Below are 14,812 nucleotides of genomic sequence, written 5' to 3'. Positions count from 1 at the left end.
AACTACCCTCTCCTCCCTGATACCATGTCCTTTCTGGATTTTCAATGATCCCTCTCTTCTCTTCTGGTTTTCCTCCTTCTGATCACTTCTCAAGCTACTTTGCTGGTTCATCATACATATTATGCTCCTTAACGAGTGCTCCTCAAGGCTCTGTTGTCTTCTCTTCTGTCTCTATAGTCTTTCTCCTGATCACTTCATCAGCTTTACTGCTTTATTTTTATTCATCTCACTCACAAGTCTATACATACAAGTCTGATCTCTTTCTTCAGCACTCATCTTGCATCAGTTGCATGTTAGACATTTCAAACTGAGTGTACTAGTAAAATCTCAAATCCAACATGCTCAAACAGTACTCATCTTTTCCCTCATATCTACCCCTCTTCCAAATTTCCCCCTTTCTCTCAAAGGTGTTACCATTCTTCAAGATGCCCAGGTTCATAACACTGGCATTATTTTTAAGCCCTTATTCTCCTTCATCCCGCATTATTAAATCTTAAAAACTGCCAAAACTTCCAACTCTACAACATCTCTCCCATCTAACCCCTTCTCTCTATTTAACTAGCCATCATCTTTTTTCTAAAGCAGAGATCTCTAAGAGGGAGCCATGGTTACCTGGAGGGCCATGGCATGACCCCAAAGGGTGCATAGTCAACAACAGGAGGGTAGAAATATGGGTTACATTCCACCCTCTAAAGGATGCCAACTGTGGGTCTTGATTCCAGTAAAACTACACTTTTTCTTTTCCCATTTTAGTCCAATACTCCTGCATTCTAGCAATTTCTGATCTGTGTAAGCTCCCAACCTGAAAGCTTATGCCTTCTGTGTTGGGCAGGCATAAGGCAATGGTGACCTCGGCACCTACAACAGCAGCAGCAGTAGCAACAGCTAAGCAGGCATCACTGGGAAAGTTGAAACTCTTAGAATCCTTTTCTTCATTCAAGACCACAGGTCTCAAATTCTGGTACCTTCTCTTACTGTTGTTGCTCAGTCATTTCAGTCATATCCAACTTTTTGTGACCCCATTTGGGGTTTTCTGGGCTAAGGTACTCAAATGATTTGCCATTTCCTTCCACAGTTCATTTTACAGATGAGGAAAATGAGACAAACAGGGTTAAGTGACTTACCTAGGATTATCTGAGGCCAGATTTGAACTCAGGAAAATGAGACTTCCTGACTAGACCTAGCACTCCATCCACTGTGCCACCTAGCTGCCTTTACCCTCTCTCCTTACTTTATATTTAACTACCTTGCATTTATTCTGTATACATCTAAATAAGTACATATTATCAGTCAGTCAATAAGCATTTATTAAGTGCCTATTATATGCCAGACACAATTCAAAGCAGCTATGAGAAGAGGCAAAAGACAGACCCTATCCTTGAGGAGCTTACTATCTAATGAAGAATTCACAATCTAATGTTGTCTCCCCTGATAGAATGTAAGCTTCCTGAGAGTAGAAACAATATCCTTTTTTTTTTTGTATTTGTATCCCCAAACAGCACTTGATGACAGGATGATTGATTAGCTCATGTCATCTCTGTAACGTACAACTTCTTCAGTCTCACTTCCAAGAATTTATTCTAATGTTTCTCCTCCCCTCAGTATAAACTTAAATTATTATTCTTTAATAGTTTTTCAGTCTCTAGGTTCTCAGTAACTTAAAACCATTTTTTACCTGTCATTAGTAATGTTTTAAAATAACTTTGAAGAGAACATGCAGATAATCAAGTCTAGTGTTTTATGTATTCTAATATGGCTGATTTAATTCTAAACTAACAAAACCTTCCATCTATTCCAGGCAATCTCACTGGCAGTCACCACCTGGCATACTCTCCCCTCTCATATATACCTCCTGGCTTCCCAGCTAAATTCCACCTTCTACAGGAACCTTTTCCATATCCCTTTCAATTCTGGTGCCTTCCCTCAGTTGATGATTTCTAATTTATCCTGTTCATAGCTTGTTGGTACATAGTTCTTTAGACTATGAGCTCCTTGAAAGGAGTTCTTTGAGAGGAACTATCTTTTACCTTCCTTTTTATCCTCCTTGATACAAGGTACTTAAAAAATGCTTGTTCATTGATTTTACCAAGACCTGCTTTTAAGGCCTGATGCTGTTAATTTTGTGTCTGTCGTCTTTTCTACTGGGCTTTATTAAAACAATGTCAGAAATTTACCTGGACATTGGAGATGAGTTTGGTGGTGGATTCTGGTTATTACTGGCAAGAATATGGCAGATGCAGTACAAAGAATGTATATTATAGAAACATTTGTTTAGGTCAAGTACAACCTTTTCTCCACCCCTTCATAACCAAACCCGGTTAATCAGGATGTCTGTTCATGTGATAATTCTCCCTTAAACACAGCCATTTAAAAAAGTTAACTAGAAACAATAAGCTACTCAAGAAGGATTTATAAACAATCACTTTTGAAATCCTTAAGAAAGGAAACAGCAGCAAAGCTGACGCACAAACACTTTTTAACATATCAGAGAGTTTTAAAAATAGAACAGCTCTGCCTTATAGATCAAAAATTACCCAAAGATTAAAAATTAAGACATTTTAGTCACTCATCTATAACACATAAAAGTCCAAGTTGTTCTATTGTGTGTGGATATGTAAGACCAAAAAACATTTTATATAAAAATGCCAACTGTCTTTTAAATTTCCCTGGGTTCTCATATACTACTTCTATTCTTGATAAAGGAGGGAAAAAAATGTTCCCTATGCACAGGAAACACCTTTTTTCCTACTTCAGCTTAAAAATTTTTATTTCAATATAATAACAGTTCTGTGTTATTAGCCTTACCTCAAGGTCATCACCTTTTACCAAAAATAGATTACAAAATCAGGCACAGCATCATATGAATGCATTTATTTTTCATTATTAATAAGATTTTTTGTTTGTTTGTTTGCCTTCCACCTTCCTTAATCTTGAACCATATTTTCTTGCATAATTTTCACGAATTGAAGTTACGCAGTATAAAATATATATCTAATTTGGAGGATCTTCCTGAGGTCTATATAGACTATTTTTACCTCTTCATCTTCTACAACAAATGCTGGCAAATAAGCTGCAAATGTTTTCATGGTGGTCTTTTGTGGAAATAATTATCATAGCACTAAAGTATGAGATAATCAAATGTCCCATGATGTGGCAATTCTTGTTGTCTTTGGACATACGATAAAACCAATTCCATCAACGTCTGAGCCATCCTTCCATTTCACTACAACTTCCTTTTGTCTTCTGATTTTGTTTACAGTAAGGATGTCAAGATTGACACAATTCAGTTCCTCCAGTAGTTTGTGCATGAATTGGACAAGATCTCACATTCAGAGTACAATAGCTAAGTTAATATTTACGGTCTAAAAACTGTTGATCCTAGCACTATCTGTCCCCTTTTTTTGCTCTTGCCATTGTCCTCATGATATCAACTGAAATTAAGGTAAACTTATGGAAGGACATGGATAAGAGCTTCCCAGGCTAGGCAGGTGTTGATGTCTTATAATCTATACAACTAGAGGTAATTCACTGATACATGGTAGTAGTGAAAGTCACATATGCCAAAAGTAATATGTAGTATGGTATTAAAAAATCTTACTCATGTTCTAAAAACATGGAAGAAATCCTCAATTGTCCCCTAAAATCCATTACATCAATCCTGCTCTTACATCTACCATACAAGTTCAAGCTCTCATTATCTTATCTGACTAGTTCAATTGCATCATAATTGTTTTTCCCCCTGTGCTCCCTTCTCCTTATTTATCTTTTAACTTAAGTGACAAGTTAATCTTCCTAATGCACAGGTCAGATGTTGCTCTTCTGCTCAAAAAAAACTTTAGTGTAGCTTCTATCTACTTGAGTATGACATTCAAGGGGTTCTACAGTCTGGTGGCATCCTACCTTTCCAATTTTATTTGGCAATATCTCCCTTTATAAACTGCGTTATAACCAAACTGGACTACTTACTGTTCGCCCATCAAATTCTGCCTATCTGCCTACATCCTTTCATCTCTGGCTGGTGAAATCCTTCTCCTTGAAAGATTAGTGCAGTTGTTACCTTCTCTATGAAACCTTAGCTGATTCCTCTAGCTAGAGGTGATCCTTGTCCTCCTTAAGCATCTCATACTATCCTTTTTGAGCGTGAGAAGCAGCATTGTGTAGTGAGAAGAGTGTCAGACTCAGAATTCGAACCCTGCACCAGACAACAACCATGAAACCCTGGGCAAGAAGCTTCATCTTTCAGGACCTCATTTCCCTCATCTGTAAAATGAGAATCATTATTAACAGTTACAATATCTAGCTCATCAAGTTGTCCAAAAAACACTTTAAAAATGCTAAGAGTCTATATAAATGTGAGGTAGCATTATCGTATCTTGTTTTTAAACACTGATGAAATGTTAAGACAAGCTGTTTCTAGGGAAAAATGCAAACTCCTGTTTGTCTGGTATTTAAAGTCCTGCATAATCTGGCTTCAGCCTCTCTTTCCAGGCTAACTACACCTTACTCCCCTTCATACACCAAATGACACCATCTGCTGCTTCCTGCACAAGACATTCCATCTCCTAACTCCATTCCTGTGTCCCAATCAATCAACAAGCATTTAAAACAGACTGATCATGTGCCAGGTGCTGTAGATACAAAGACAAAATGAAACAGTCACTGTTCTACAGCGGAGACAACATGTATAACATATACACATTTAAATACATACACAATAAAAATTTCCTGCTTGAAATGCTCTCTCTCCTTTCAGAAACCTAAATTTAATATTCTCTTTAGCTCAGGTGCCACTCCTCCCCTTCCCCCAACCCTCTCAAATTATTGTGTATTTATTTTTCTATATACTGTACGTTTACTTCTCAGTGAACATGTAGCAGAATGTAAACTCACTGAAGGTAGAGTCTTTCTCTCTCTTTTTAATCTGTATCCCCAATACATGGCATAAAATGTTTGTTGACTGCTTGCTTGAAATAAGAAAAAATATCTTAGGCCCACAAAGTATGGGTTTCAAAAGAAAGAACTTTGTTTACATATTAATAAATGAATTAATTAAATCTTTAGTAGGTTAACTTTTTTATATCTGGTTTGTAATATGTAAATAGTGAAAATCACTTCAGTTAGGCACACACACACATATATATATAAAACCTATAGCAAAATCTTCACACTCCTTATTGAACATACTTATGACATCTTTAAATACTTTATAGAATTACAGATTTTGAGTTAGAAGGGAAAGCAGAAAAAATAAGTCTTCTAGTCCAACCATCTTGTCTTAGACAAATGAAGGAACTCAACTCCAGAGAGATTAAGTAATTTACCCAAGGTTACATAGCTGGTAGTTGGCAAAGTCAGGATCTGAACCCAGGTCATCTGACTCCATTATACAACACTTGGGAATTCAAACTGATCTTAATATTAGTTTATGTGGAGCGTAATTAGTATAACAAATCTACTAAGGGGAAAACAACTTGACACAATATATTCAAAAGCCAAATAAAAACTATGTTTAAAAATTACTCTTTAATTATCTAGGTCATTGCTTCATTATTCATCTTAAAGACACATGAAATTGGTTAATTATGAAACAAAGGATTTTATGGTCCTTGGTAATCATGAAAAATATGACCTCTAAGATCCCTTTCCAGTTCTAAAATCCGGATTCCATTATTTTAACCTATTTATATGCTTTCAGAGAGGACACTTAGATATATATACACCTGTGTATATACAGGTAGGCTATTTTTAAAATGTAACAAAGAAGTAATAGTATCAAATAGGAATGGAGATACAATTTTACTAATGAAAAGTAAATAATGGATCTTTTTACAATATTAACTCAAATGAGTAAAATTTTGTGAAGGAACTCAGAGATCATAAAACTAAAAATTTGGGAAAATTTTGTTCAAAGACATACTACATGTCTCTGTCAACCTAAGAAACAAACACAATTGCAAGAAGTAACAGCGATTAGGGGTAGGAAAAAAACCCCAAAATCTTTATATAAGTATTTGGGGATCTCTGGCTTTATGGGAGAAGTAACAGTCCCATAAAGCTCCTAACCCCATTAATTTAGCTGAGATTCCATTTGATTTCAAAAACTTTAAATTTAGTAGATTTTCAGTTTCTCTACTGAATTCCATCACTTATTTTAATTTGGTTATTATATTAATTTAGTAATATTTATTAATTATGTCAATATTATTATATTTAATTTTGTTATTATTATAGAAAACACTATTAAAAAGTAATGTTACTCATTGTATCTGCAAAATATCAGACTTCATAGTGCAGTGCTCAGAAAACTAAAGACTTCAATTTAATGCACAGGAAACATTAAAAATATAAATTTCTTTCAGAATTTCTAAATTTAAAGAACAAAAATTGAGAAACACTTTTCCCTCAAACAATTATTTGTAACTACCATTGCAATTTTCATAATGAAAATGCTATATACATTAATTCATGTTAAAACACATTAAAACATCATTATTTAATTTTTTATTTTTTAGTACTAACAATGAGGAGAGGACGGAAAAAGAAAAAACAGAACATATATTTGATGGAAATGGATTACATTACTGCATATAGTCTGAGCTATGCCACTTACTGGTTCTGTCAAAGGGGGGAAAGCTACCATCTCCCTAAGCCTCAGCTTCTTAATTTTCAATATATGGATACCATCTACCTAACAGGGTTATTGTGAAGATTAAATAAAAAGTCAAAACATTCTGAAAATCGTGAAACATGACTCTATCTGAAAGGTACAGTTATTAAACAAAGTATAGTTGTATGGAAGGAAAATCATACGTAAACTGGAGCAACAAAAATTTCTGAAAACATGAGATCATGTAATTTCTTATTTTAGGGATGGTGATGTCAAAGAGGAAGACCAAGGCAATTTGCTGTTCTGGGCTACTTACCAGCATACATATGATAGGTGAGTCGCTCTATAAGTTTGATAACGGTTCCTGCTTTGATGATTGGAATTCCAGATTTGGGTTGCATGTTTTCTTCAAATACTATGTTTTCTTCAGAGTCTGGTTCTGCAAATCTATAAAGATCAGAACTTGGAAGCCTCATCTGCTCCTCCTTCTCCTCCTGTAACATCGTAACGTCCAGCATCCTTTCCAATGTACTGCGGTATTGTAACGATATCAGTGCTGCCATCCAGTTGTTTTTCTCCTCAGCTGACTTAGCAGAAAATATAACACTATTTTCATCTTTTAAGATGATTTCAAAGGCATGTTTGTATTCATTAGTGTCATCTTTATCATTGATTTGTACCTTGCGCATAAAAAACTTCTCTTTGAGACGATACTCAGCATTGCTAGCACCAGGAAGTCTTGGCTGACCATGATTTGATTTACAACAAATCATCAGGCCATCAAAGAGAAATATGTGTCTCTCATGTTTGGCACCTACACGTGTGAGAGTTCCTTCCATGATAAACTCATTGCAACACTGTCCAATGTCTTTTCCTTCCCAGCCATCAATGTTCTTCTGAATCTCATTCATTTTCTTTATTGCTAGTTGTTTCCCCTTCATCTGTTGGCTATAAAATCTACATGCAGATTCGCTGGGAAAAAGGAAAGCATCATTAGTACATAAAGAAACATAACCCATGGGACATATTTAAAAACAGGGACCCAGCAAGTGAATCTTAAAATATATTTTGAAAACTTATATTGATAAGGAGTCCCCATGAATTAAGCTTACAGGTATTTATCTGTTCCCCAAAATTGGTTAGTACTCAGAATTATTAAGGTTTACAAGTAAGACAACACAACAAAGGAAATTACTAGTTTCTTTCAATACAGTGATCTATTTTAGAATAATTATTTCAATCTTAGGTGTTAAATAAGTAACTAATAATTCTTTGATTAGTATCTGACAATACATACAGCATAGATATCTGCAGAAATATAACATATCTTTAAGAAATGTGAAAAAACAGTAAATTGATTCTGGATTTTGAGTGCTAAAAGTTATTTTTAAAAAGATGCTATGCATTTTACTTTGACAAAACAATGAAACATTGAAAAAATTCTACCTACAAGGAAAGCTCTGCCTGTCCTTGCGCTCACCAGTTAGCTCTCAGGAGTCCTGACTGGGAGCACACAGGGAAAACACACAAATATGAAAGCTTTTTCAAACAATAACATATTCTCTTGGCTTTGATGTCACTTCCTCTCAAAGACTAAACTTGTCACTAGAACTATTTTCCTTATTGTTTACTTGAGGAGGAAACTTGGAACTCTGAATTTATAGCACAGTACTCAGGGTGGAAAGCAGGAAAAAAAAATGGAAACGTTTACCTCAGTCTCCGTTTTGCAAGACTCTTGGAACATATTCTTTCCATACTGCTCTGAAGGTTAAGCAAAGCCGTTATTGCTTGTTTCAAGCATTCTTTGTCTTCTTGGTCTTCACTCTTTTCTTCTAACTGCTGCAAAGTTAAAAAAAACAACAAATCTGAACCAGGAGAATAATTGTAGACAAAACAACAATTTATTATCTTCAAGGATGAAGACGACATGCATTCTCTATTTTTCCTTAGCATAATAAGACCAAAAAGTTTTTTTTTAATTTTAACCGTGTGAGCTAAAGAGCAATCATTTTTTAAAAGTAACTTTGTCAGAAGAAAGAAAGGGAAGTATATGAGAGATGTTATGGAAGTGGAAATGACAGAACTCAGCAACTGATAGGATATTGAGGGTGAGAAAGATTGAGAAACAACTTTTTAAAAATGATTCCACAATGGTTCTCCTACCTTTTCATTCTTCTTATACCTTACTCCTTTCCATGTACTCTATGATCCAATATCACTGGCCTCCTTGCTATTCCTCTCACATGACACTCCATCTCCTGAATGTGAGAGTGTTTCACTGGCTGTTCCCTGAGCCTGGGATGGTCTCCCTCCATATCTCTGCTTCCTAACTTCCTTCAAGTCTCAGCCAAAGTCCTACGTTCTGCAAGAAGTCTTCCTTCTAAGACCACCTTCATTTAATCTAAATTGTATGTTATCTTGTTTGTACACATTTATTTGCATGATTTATTCCTCATTAGATGGTAAGCTCCTTGAGAGAAGGTATCACTTTTTGCCTGTTTTTGTATCCCCAGCATTTAGCGCAGTGCCTGACACATATTAGGTACTTAATAAATATTAGTTGACAATTTATCACAATAATCTGCAAAGGTAAATTTTTTTCTTACTATAATATATACAATATTGAAATGCCCCAGATGGTATCTATAAAATTAATGGTCAAATAGAAAAAAAAAAGAACCTATTAGTTATATTTCAATATTCTAACATAATGGTCTACAACTTTCAGTTATACAAATATGTGTGTGTATATGCACATGTATGTCTTTTATATTCACTAACAAAATCAGCATTTTCCAAACAAGACTATATACTTCCAAGCCCTGCTGAGAGGTTTAATCCATTTGATTTCAACAGATTGTTTGCTTTGACAATAATAAAGAAACTGTTTTCATATATCTACCCAGTATTCATGGGGAAGGGATACCCTATGATGATACTGTCAGCTAGCATATAGGCAAGTTACTTCTCAACATACAACTTTCCACCAAAAAAGAAAAAAGTAAAGAGGAAAAACTATAGTACATGCATTGCAGAAAGTCAATTAAATATGTTTTACTCATTTAGATGTTTTTCACTGCTCCATCCAAGTTAAGGAAAGCCTGATATCAAAATATATTCAAGATGTGTTTTCTCTTACTTTAGCAACTCTATAGGAGGGTTGATTGAAGAGCTGACACTTGAAATAGACTAATTTCTAATCCTATCATTCTGTGCTCTTCATTCCTTTCATGAGGGGGTGTTGCGGGGGGAATTAAGAATTTTGGGAGATGAACAAAGCTTTACTTACTACCTCATCAAATTGTCAAAGACAACATAAGAACCAGCAATGAAATGAATCTAAAACAAAGCACAAAGTTCTGAACATCACAATGCATCAATGGAAAAAAATAATCATTTCAAAATTTAATTGTTCAGAAATAAAACTGAATTATAGCCAAGTCTACCAGAGCACAGGTGTTCAATTTCAAAGTGAGAATGACAATGAAGAACAATATGAGAAAATATTTTATTCTTGTTTTTTATTTTGCTTATTAAAAAAAGTTAAAACTGTTAAGCATTGTAAGATTCATAGAAAAATAATAAAAATCTCATCATATCCTATCATGATAAAAAAGAGAACAATCAAGGACATTCAAACAGTTTCATCTACTAATCTTAAAAGAAGAACTCAAAGTGTATGAGAAATGTAGCTACCTTTTAACATATAATTCACTAAATTATGTAAAGCAATCTATTTCTAAAAATGTTAAAACCTTAAAAACCCTTAATACCAAAATCTAATAAAAATCCACAAAAGAATGGTGATTAAATTGTATAAAATGACATTTTTACCTTCATAGCATTAGGCAAGCTTCTAAAAACAAATTTCAAACTAACAAGTTATCACTTCTAGTAGCAACACAGGTGTCTTTGTTCTCTCCCTTCTTTTACTTAACACAGATGGCCTAACCTGGATATGAGTACAGGTTAATGATTCAAGATAGCAATCACCAAAAGGCTAGCAGTTGTTGCTAAGGAAACAACCTGTGGCAACTAACAGGTAAATGAGACCTCAACAAATATGCATCCTCTCTTGTTACCACAGCGATATTTAACACTCTGTTTTCATAAGTACTGTTTAATAACCTTGTTCAACAAACAGTAATACTGCAATTAAACAAATGCAGTATATTAAAAAAGATTTAAAAAATAACCAAGCAGCCTGATATTTCTATGTCAGAGATCAAATTGAAATTGCCTATGGAATTATATTCTAAAGCTCAATGGAAATCCAAGTGCTTTGTGGAGATGACAAATATTTTTTAACAGTTAAGGGAGCCACTTTTAACCCACCTCTGCAACTAAAAAGTAGTAATGGAAATATTTAAGAAAATAGTGCTCTGTTTGATAAAAGTAAGTAATGAGAAAGGGCCAGCTAAGACCATATTTAAATAGTTGTTAAAAAAAATAAATAAAAGGATACTTGCAATTGTTAGAGAAAAGTCACTGAATTGTTTATACCTATTGACCTAATAATGTCATTATAGATAAATATACCGAGGTGACAAGAGGGAAGAAATGTATGACATAAACCATATATACACCACATTAAACAAAGCAGTACTTGTTGGAGTAATTAAAAATAAGAAAAAAAATTGGGTTTCCATCTATAGGGCTCAATAAACTATAATAAAGAAATGTAATGGAATTTTATTTAGCTATAAAAATTAAGAAATGAGAAAAACATGCAAGTTGATACTGCTTAGCACAGTAGGTACAAAACCTTACTCAAGTAACAGACTCTCTGAAAATTAGAATGGATCCAAACAAAAGCTGAATGCTCCATGAGACAAAAAGAAATATTAAAAGAGAAGAAATTAAAATAAAAGAAAATATAAGGTATCTCATACAAAAAAAACTGACCTAGAAAATAAAAGAAAGCTAATTTAAGAATCATTGGGCAATCTGAAAACTATGACAAAAAAATGGACAGCATATTTCAACACATTATGAAAGAAAATGATATCATTTTCACAAAATAACGAAAGAATCATAATATCATCAGGGGACATATTAGAACAAGAGGGCAAAGATCACCTCCTGAAATAAAGCCCCAAATGAAAACTCCCAGGAAAATGATAACCAAAATCCAGATTTTCTGGGTCAAAGGAAAAATATTATAACCACTTAGATAAAAAGAGCTCAAGTATCAAGAAACTAGTTAGGCTTATGCAAGATATAGCAACTACTGCTTTAAAAGAATAGAATATGATATACCAGAAGACAAACTATATAGGCTTAGATGCAAGAATAACTTACTTCTCCAAATTAAGTATATAATCCTACAGGGGAAAAAATGGACCTTTAATGAAATAGAGAACTTCTAAGCATCCCTAATAAAAAGACCATAACAGAGGAGAAACTCTGAAATATAGATATAGAAGTAAAGAAAAGCAATAAGAAGCTAAATACAAGTGAGCAATCAAAAATATTTCATAAGGAAGTTTGTACTCTAATGGGAAGGGCAGGGAGAATATGATACATGTCCCCTAAGAACTATAATATCTTAAGGGATCATAGAGAAACTCAAATAAGACAGAAGGCCTGAGAGTGATTTTTGTTATGTTTTGATGATGGCCAAAGAAGAAAAGAAAGTGAGAGGGGGAAAAGGATATATAAAGGAATATTATAGTGAAGAAATAGTATGGGAGGAAACTTATTTGACAGAACTGGAGAATGCAAGTAGAAGTCGTGGCAAAAGAAAAAAGGTATGGGGATAACAGGTGTCACTTGAACCTCATTTACATCTGATTTGGCTAAAGAAGAGCAGAACACACACACACACACACACACACACACACACACACGCTGTCATGGAGAATATAATCAATTCAACAGGGAAACAGGGACAAACAGTGAGAGGGGATGGGGAGAATAACAAGGAGAGTAGATATAGGGCAGAATTAGTCATAAGCAAAACAAACTATAAATTCAGAGGAGAGATAATGAAGAGGAGTTTAAAGCAAGAAAGAAACAATAAGAAGAGGTGAATAAAAGCTGTTAATATCAAGCATAGAAATACGGGTGTTGAGACCTTCTTCTCTTATATAAAAAGGGGGCTGGACACAAAGAGAGGAAAAAGCATAAGAGAACAGGATGAGGGGAAACATACATGTAACAATCAAAATTGCAAATTTACCCAAAAAAATGGAGAAAAAAGCAGAATGGATTAAAAAGCTGAGTCCAACAACATGTTGTTTACAAGAAGCAAACTTGAAACAAACATTCACAAGAATTAAAAGAAGAGCTAGAGAATAATCTGATATACTTTAGCTGAATTCATCAAAGTAGGGGTAGCCATGATGGTCTCAGATAAGGCAACAGCAAAATAGATTTGTTTAAAATAGAGATGAACAGGGAAATCAAATTTGGATGAAATCACCACATACAATAAATTAATCTCAATATATATCCCCCAAAAGGCAGAGCATCTAAATACTTAAAGGAAAAGAGAAATGAATTAAAGAGAGAAATAGAGTGTAAAACTATAATAGCAAACAAATGAAACCAAAAAATAAAAACAGAAAAAAAGTTAAGGCCTCAGATAGAACTTTAGAAAAATTAGATAAGATACATCTCTGGTGATTATTAATGGAAATAGAAAAAAGTATATATAATCTGAATTGTTTATTATAACTTTACAAAAATGTGTATTAGGATATAATCAAATATGGAAAAGATATCAATAAAAATTATTTTTTAAAAAATCTCAAAACAAATACAGAAAAACAGAAATATTGGACACATCCTTTCCTGACCATGATGAAATTTTAAAAGATTATATTCAATAAAAATCTATTGCAGAAAGGACTAAAAATTAATTGAAAACTAAATAACAATTCTAAAAATAGGTTACACAAAGAACAAATCAGAGGAATGCTAGATAATTTAATAAAAGATAAAAACAACATAAGAAAATATTTGTATGTATCCAAAGCAGTCCTTAGGGGAAAATTTATATCTATCTAAACACTTTGATCAACAAAAGAGAGGAAAGACCAAATCAACAGATTGAGCATGAAAATGAAAAATAACAAAAAATACAATATCCATTTATGCCCCAAACTCCTGAAAACTAGAATAAATGGACCAAGAGCCAGTACTAAATGTAACAGGGATAAAGTAGAGTCCAATACAGAGGTAAAGCAAGGATGTCCATTGTTACTAAGACTATGCTTCTCCAATCACTGATTTTGCTAATAATACCAACTCTAATAATAGTGCTAGAAATGCTAGTTATAGCAATAAAACAAAGAAATTGAAGGAATGAAATAAACAAAGGGGAAAAGTTCACTTTTTGCAGATGAAATGATGGTATACTTTTAAAACTCTAGAGAATCAAATAAAATTAACTGAAAATACTGATAATAAAATATAAAATAAATGTACACAAATCACCAAGATTTCTACATAATATCAACCAAACCTAGCAGTTAGAGACAGAAAAAAATTTCATTTAAAATAACTTTGGAATATATAAAATACTGGGAAGTCTACATACTAAGATACATATAGGAACTATGTGAATGCTAATATAAAACACTGCTTATGGAAATACAGAGATTTAAATAATAGTAATAATAATGATTATACACACACACACACACACACACAAATATATAAACTGTTCATAGGTGGGCCAAGCCAATATAATAAAAATGGCAATGCTACCTAAATTAATTAATTTAGTGCCATGCCAATCAAACTATCAAAGGATTACTTAATAGAATTAGAAAAATACCAATAAAATTTCATCTGAAGGATCAAAATGTCAAGAATCTCAAATGAAATAAAGAAAAAAAAGTAGACTTGAAAGGAGCTCAGCAGTACCAGATCTCAAACTACACTACAAAGCTGTAATCATAAAAACAATCTGGAATAGATTAAAAATAGAGAGATCAATCAGTAAAACAGATTAGGTATCCACCATACAGAAGCAAACAAACTAAGAAACACAAAGACCCCACTACTGGGCTAAGGACTCATTACTTGACAAAAATTGATGGGAAAACTGGACATTTGGGATTATGATATTAGGGTCCATATGTGGTAGTTCAACTGCCCTTTATTGTAAAAAGAGAAAGAAAGAAAGAAAGAAAGAAAGAAAGAAAGAAAGAAAGAAAGAAAGAAAGAAAGAAAGAAAGAAAGAAAGAAAGAAAGAAA

General features: G+C 33.4%; 1 protein-coding gene across 2 annotated transcripts in view; it reads right to left on the bottom strand.

Moving 5' to 3' along the window:
* SOS1 (SOS Ras/Rac guanine nucleotide exchange factor 1) overlaps nt 1-14,812 on the bottom strand; it is a 194,467-nt gene that overhangs the window by 62,449 nt on the left and 117,206 nt on the right. For both annotated transcript variants that reach the window (XM_027865109.1, XM_027865110.1), the window contains exons 9-10: nt 8,319-8,446; nt 6,924-7,579 (exon numbers count right to left, since the gene is read on the bottom strand). In XM_027865109.1, the coding sequence (XP_027720910.1) occupies nt 6,924-7,579; nt 8,319-8,446 (784 nt within the window). The remainder of the gene's footprint in view (nt 1-6,923; nt 7,580-8,318; nt 8,447-14,812) is intronic.

This window comes from Vombatus ursinus, unplaced genomic scaffold (assembly GCF_900497805.2).
Source record: "Vombatus ursinus unplaced genomic scaffold, bare-nosed wombat genome assembly UNPS02014778.1, whole genome shotgun sequence".
NCBI classification, from domain to species: Eukaryota; Metazoa; Chordata; class Mammalia; order Diprotodontia; family Vombatidae; genus Vombatus; species Vombatus ursinus.
Note: the sequence above shows the minus strand (reverse complement) of the source record. Positions and strands in the feature narration are given on the sequence as shown.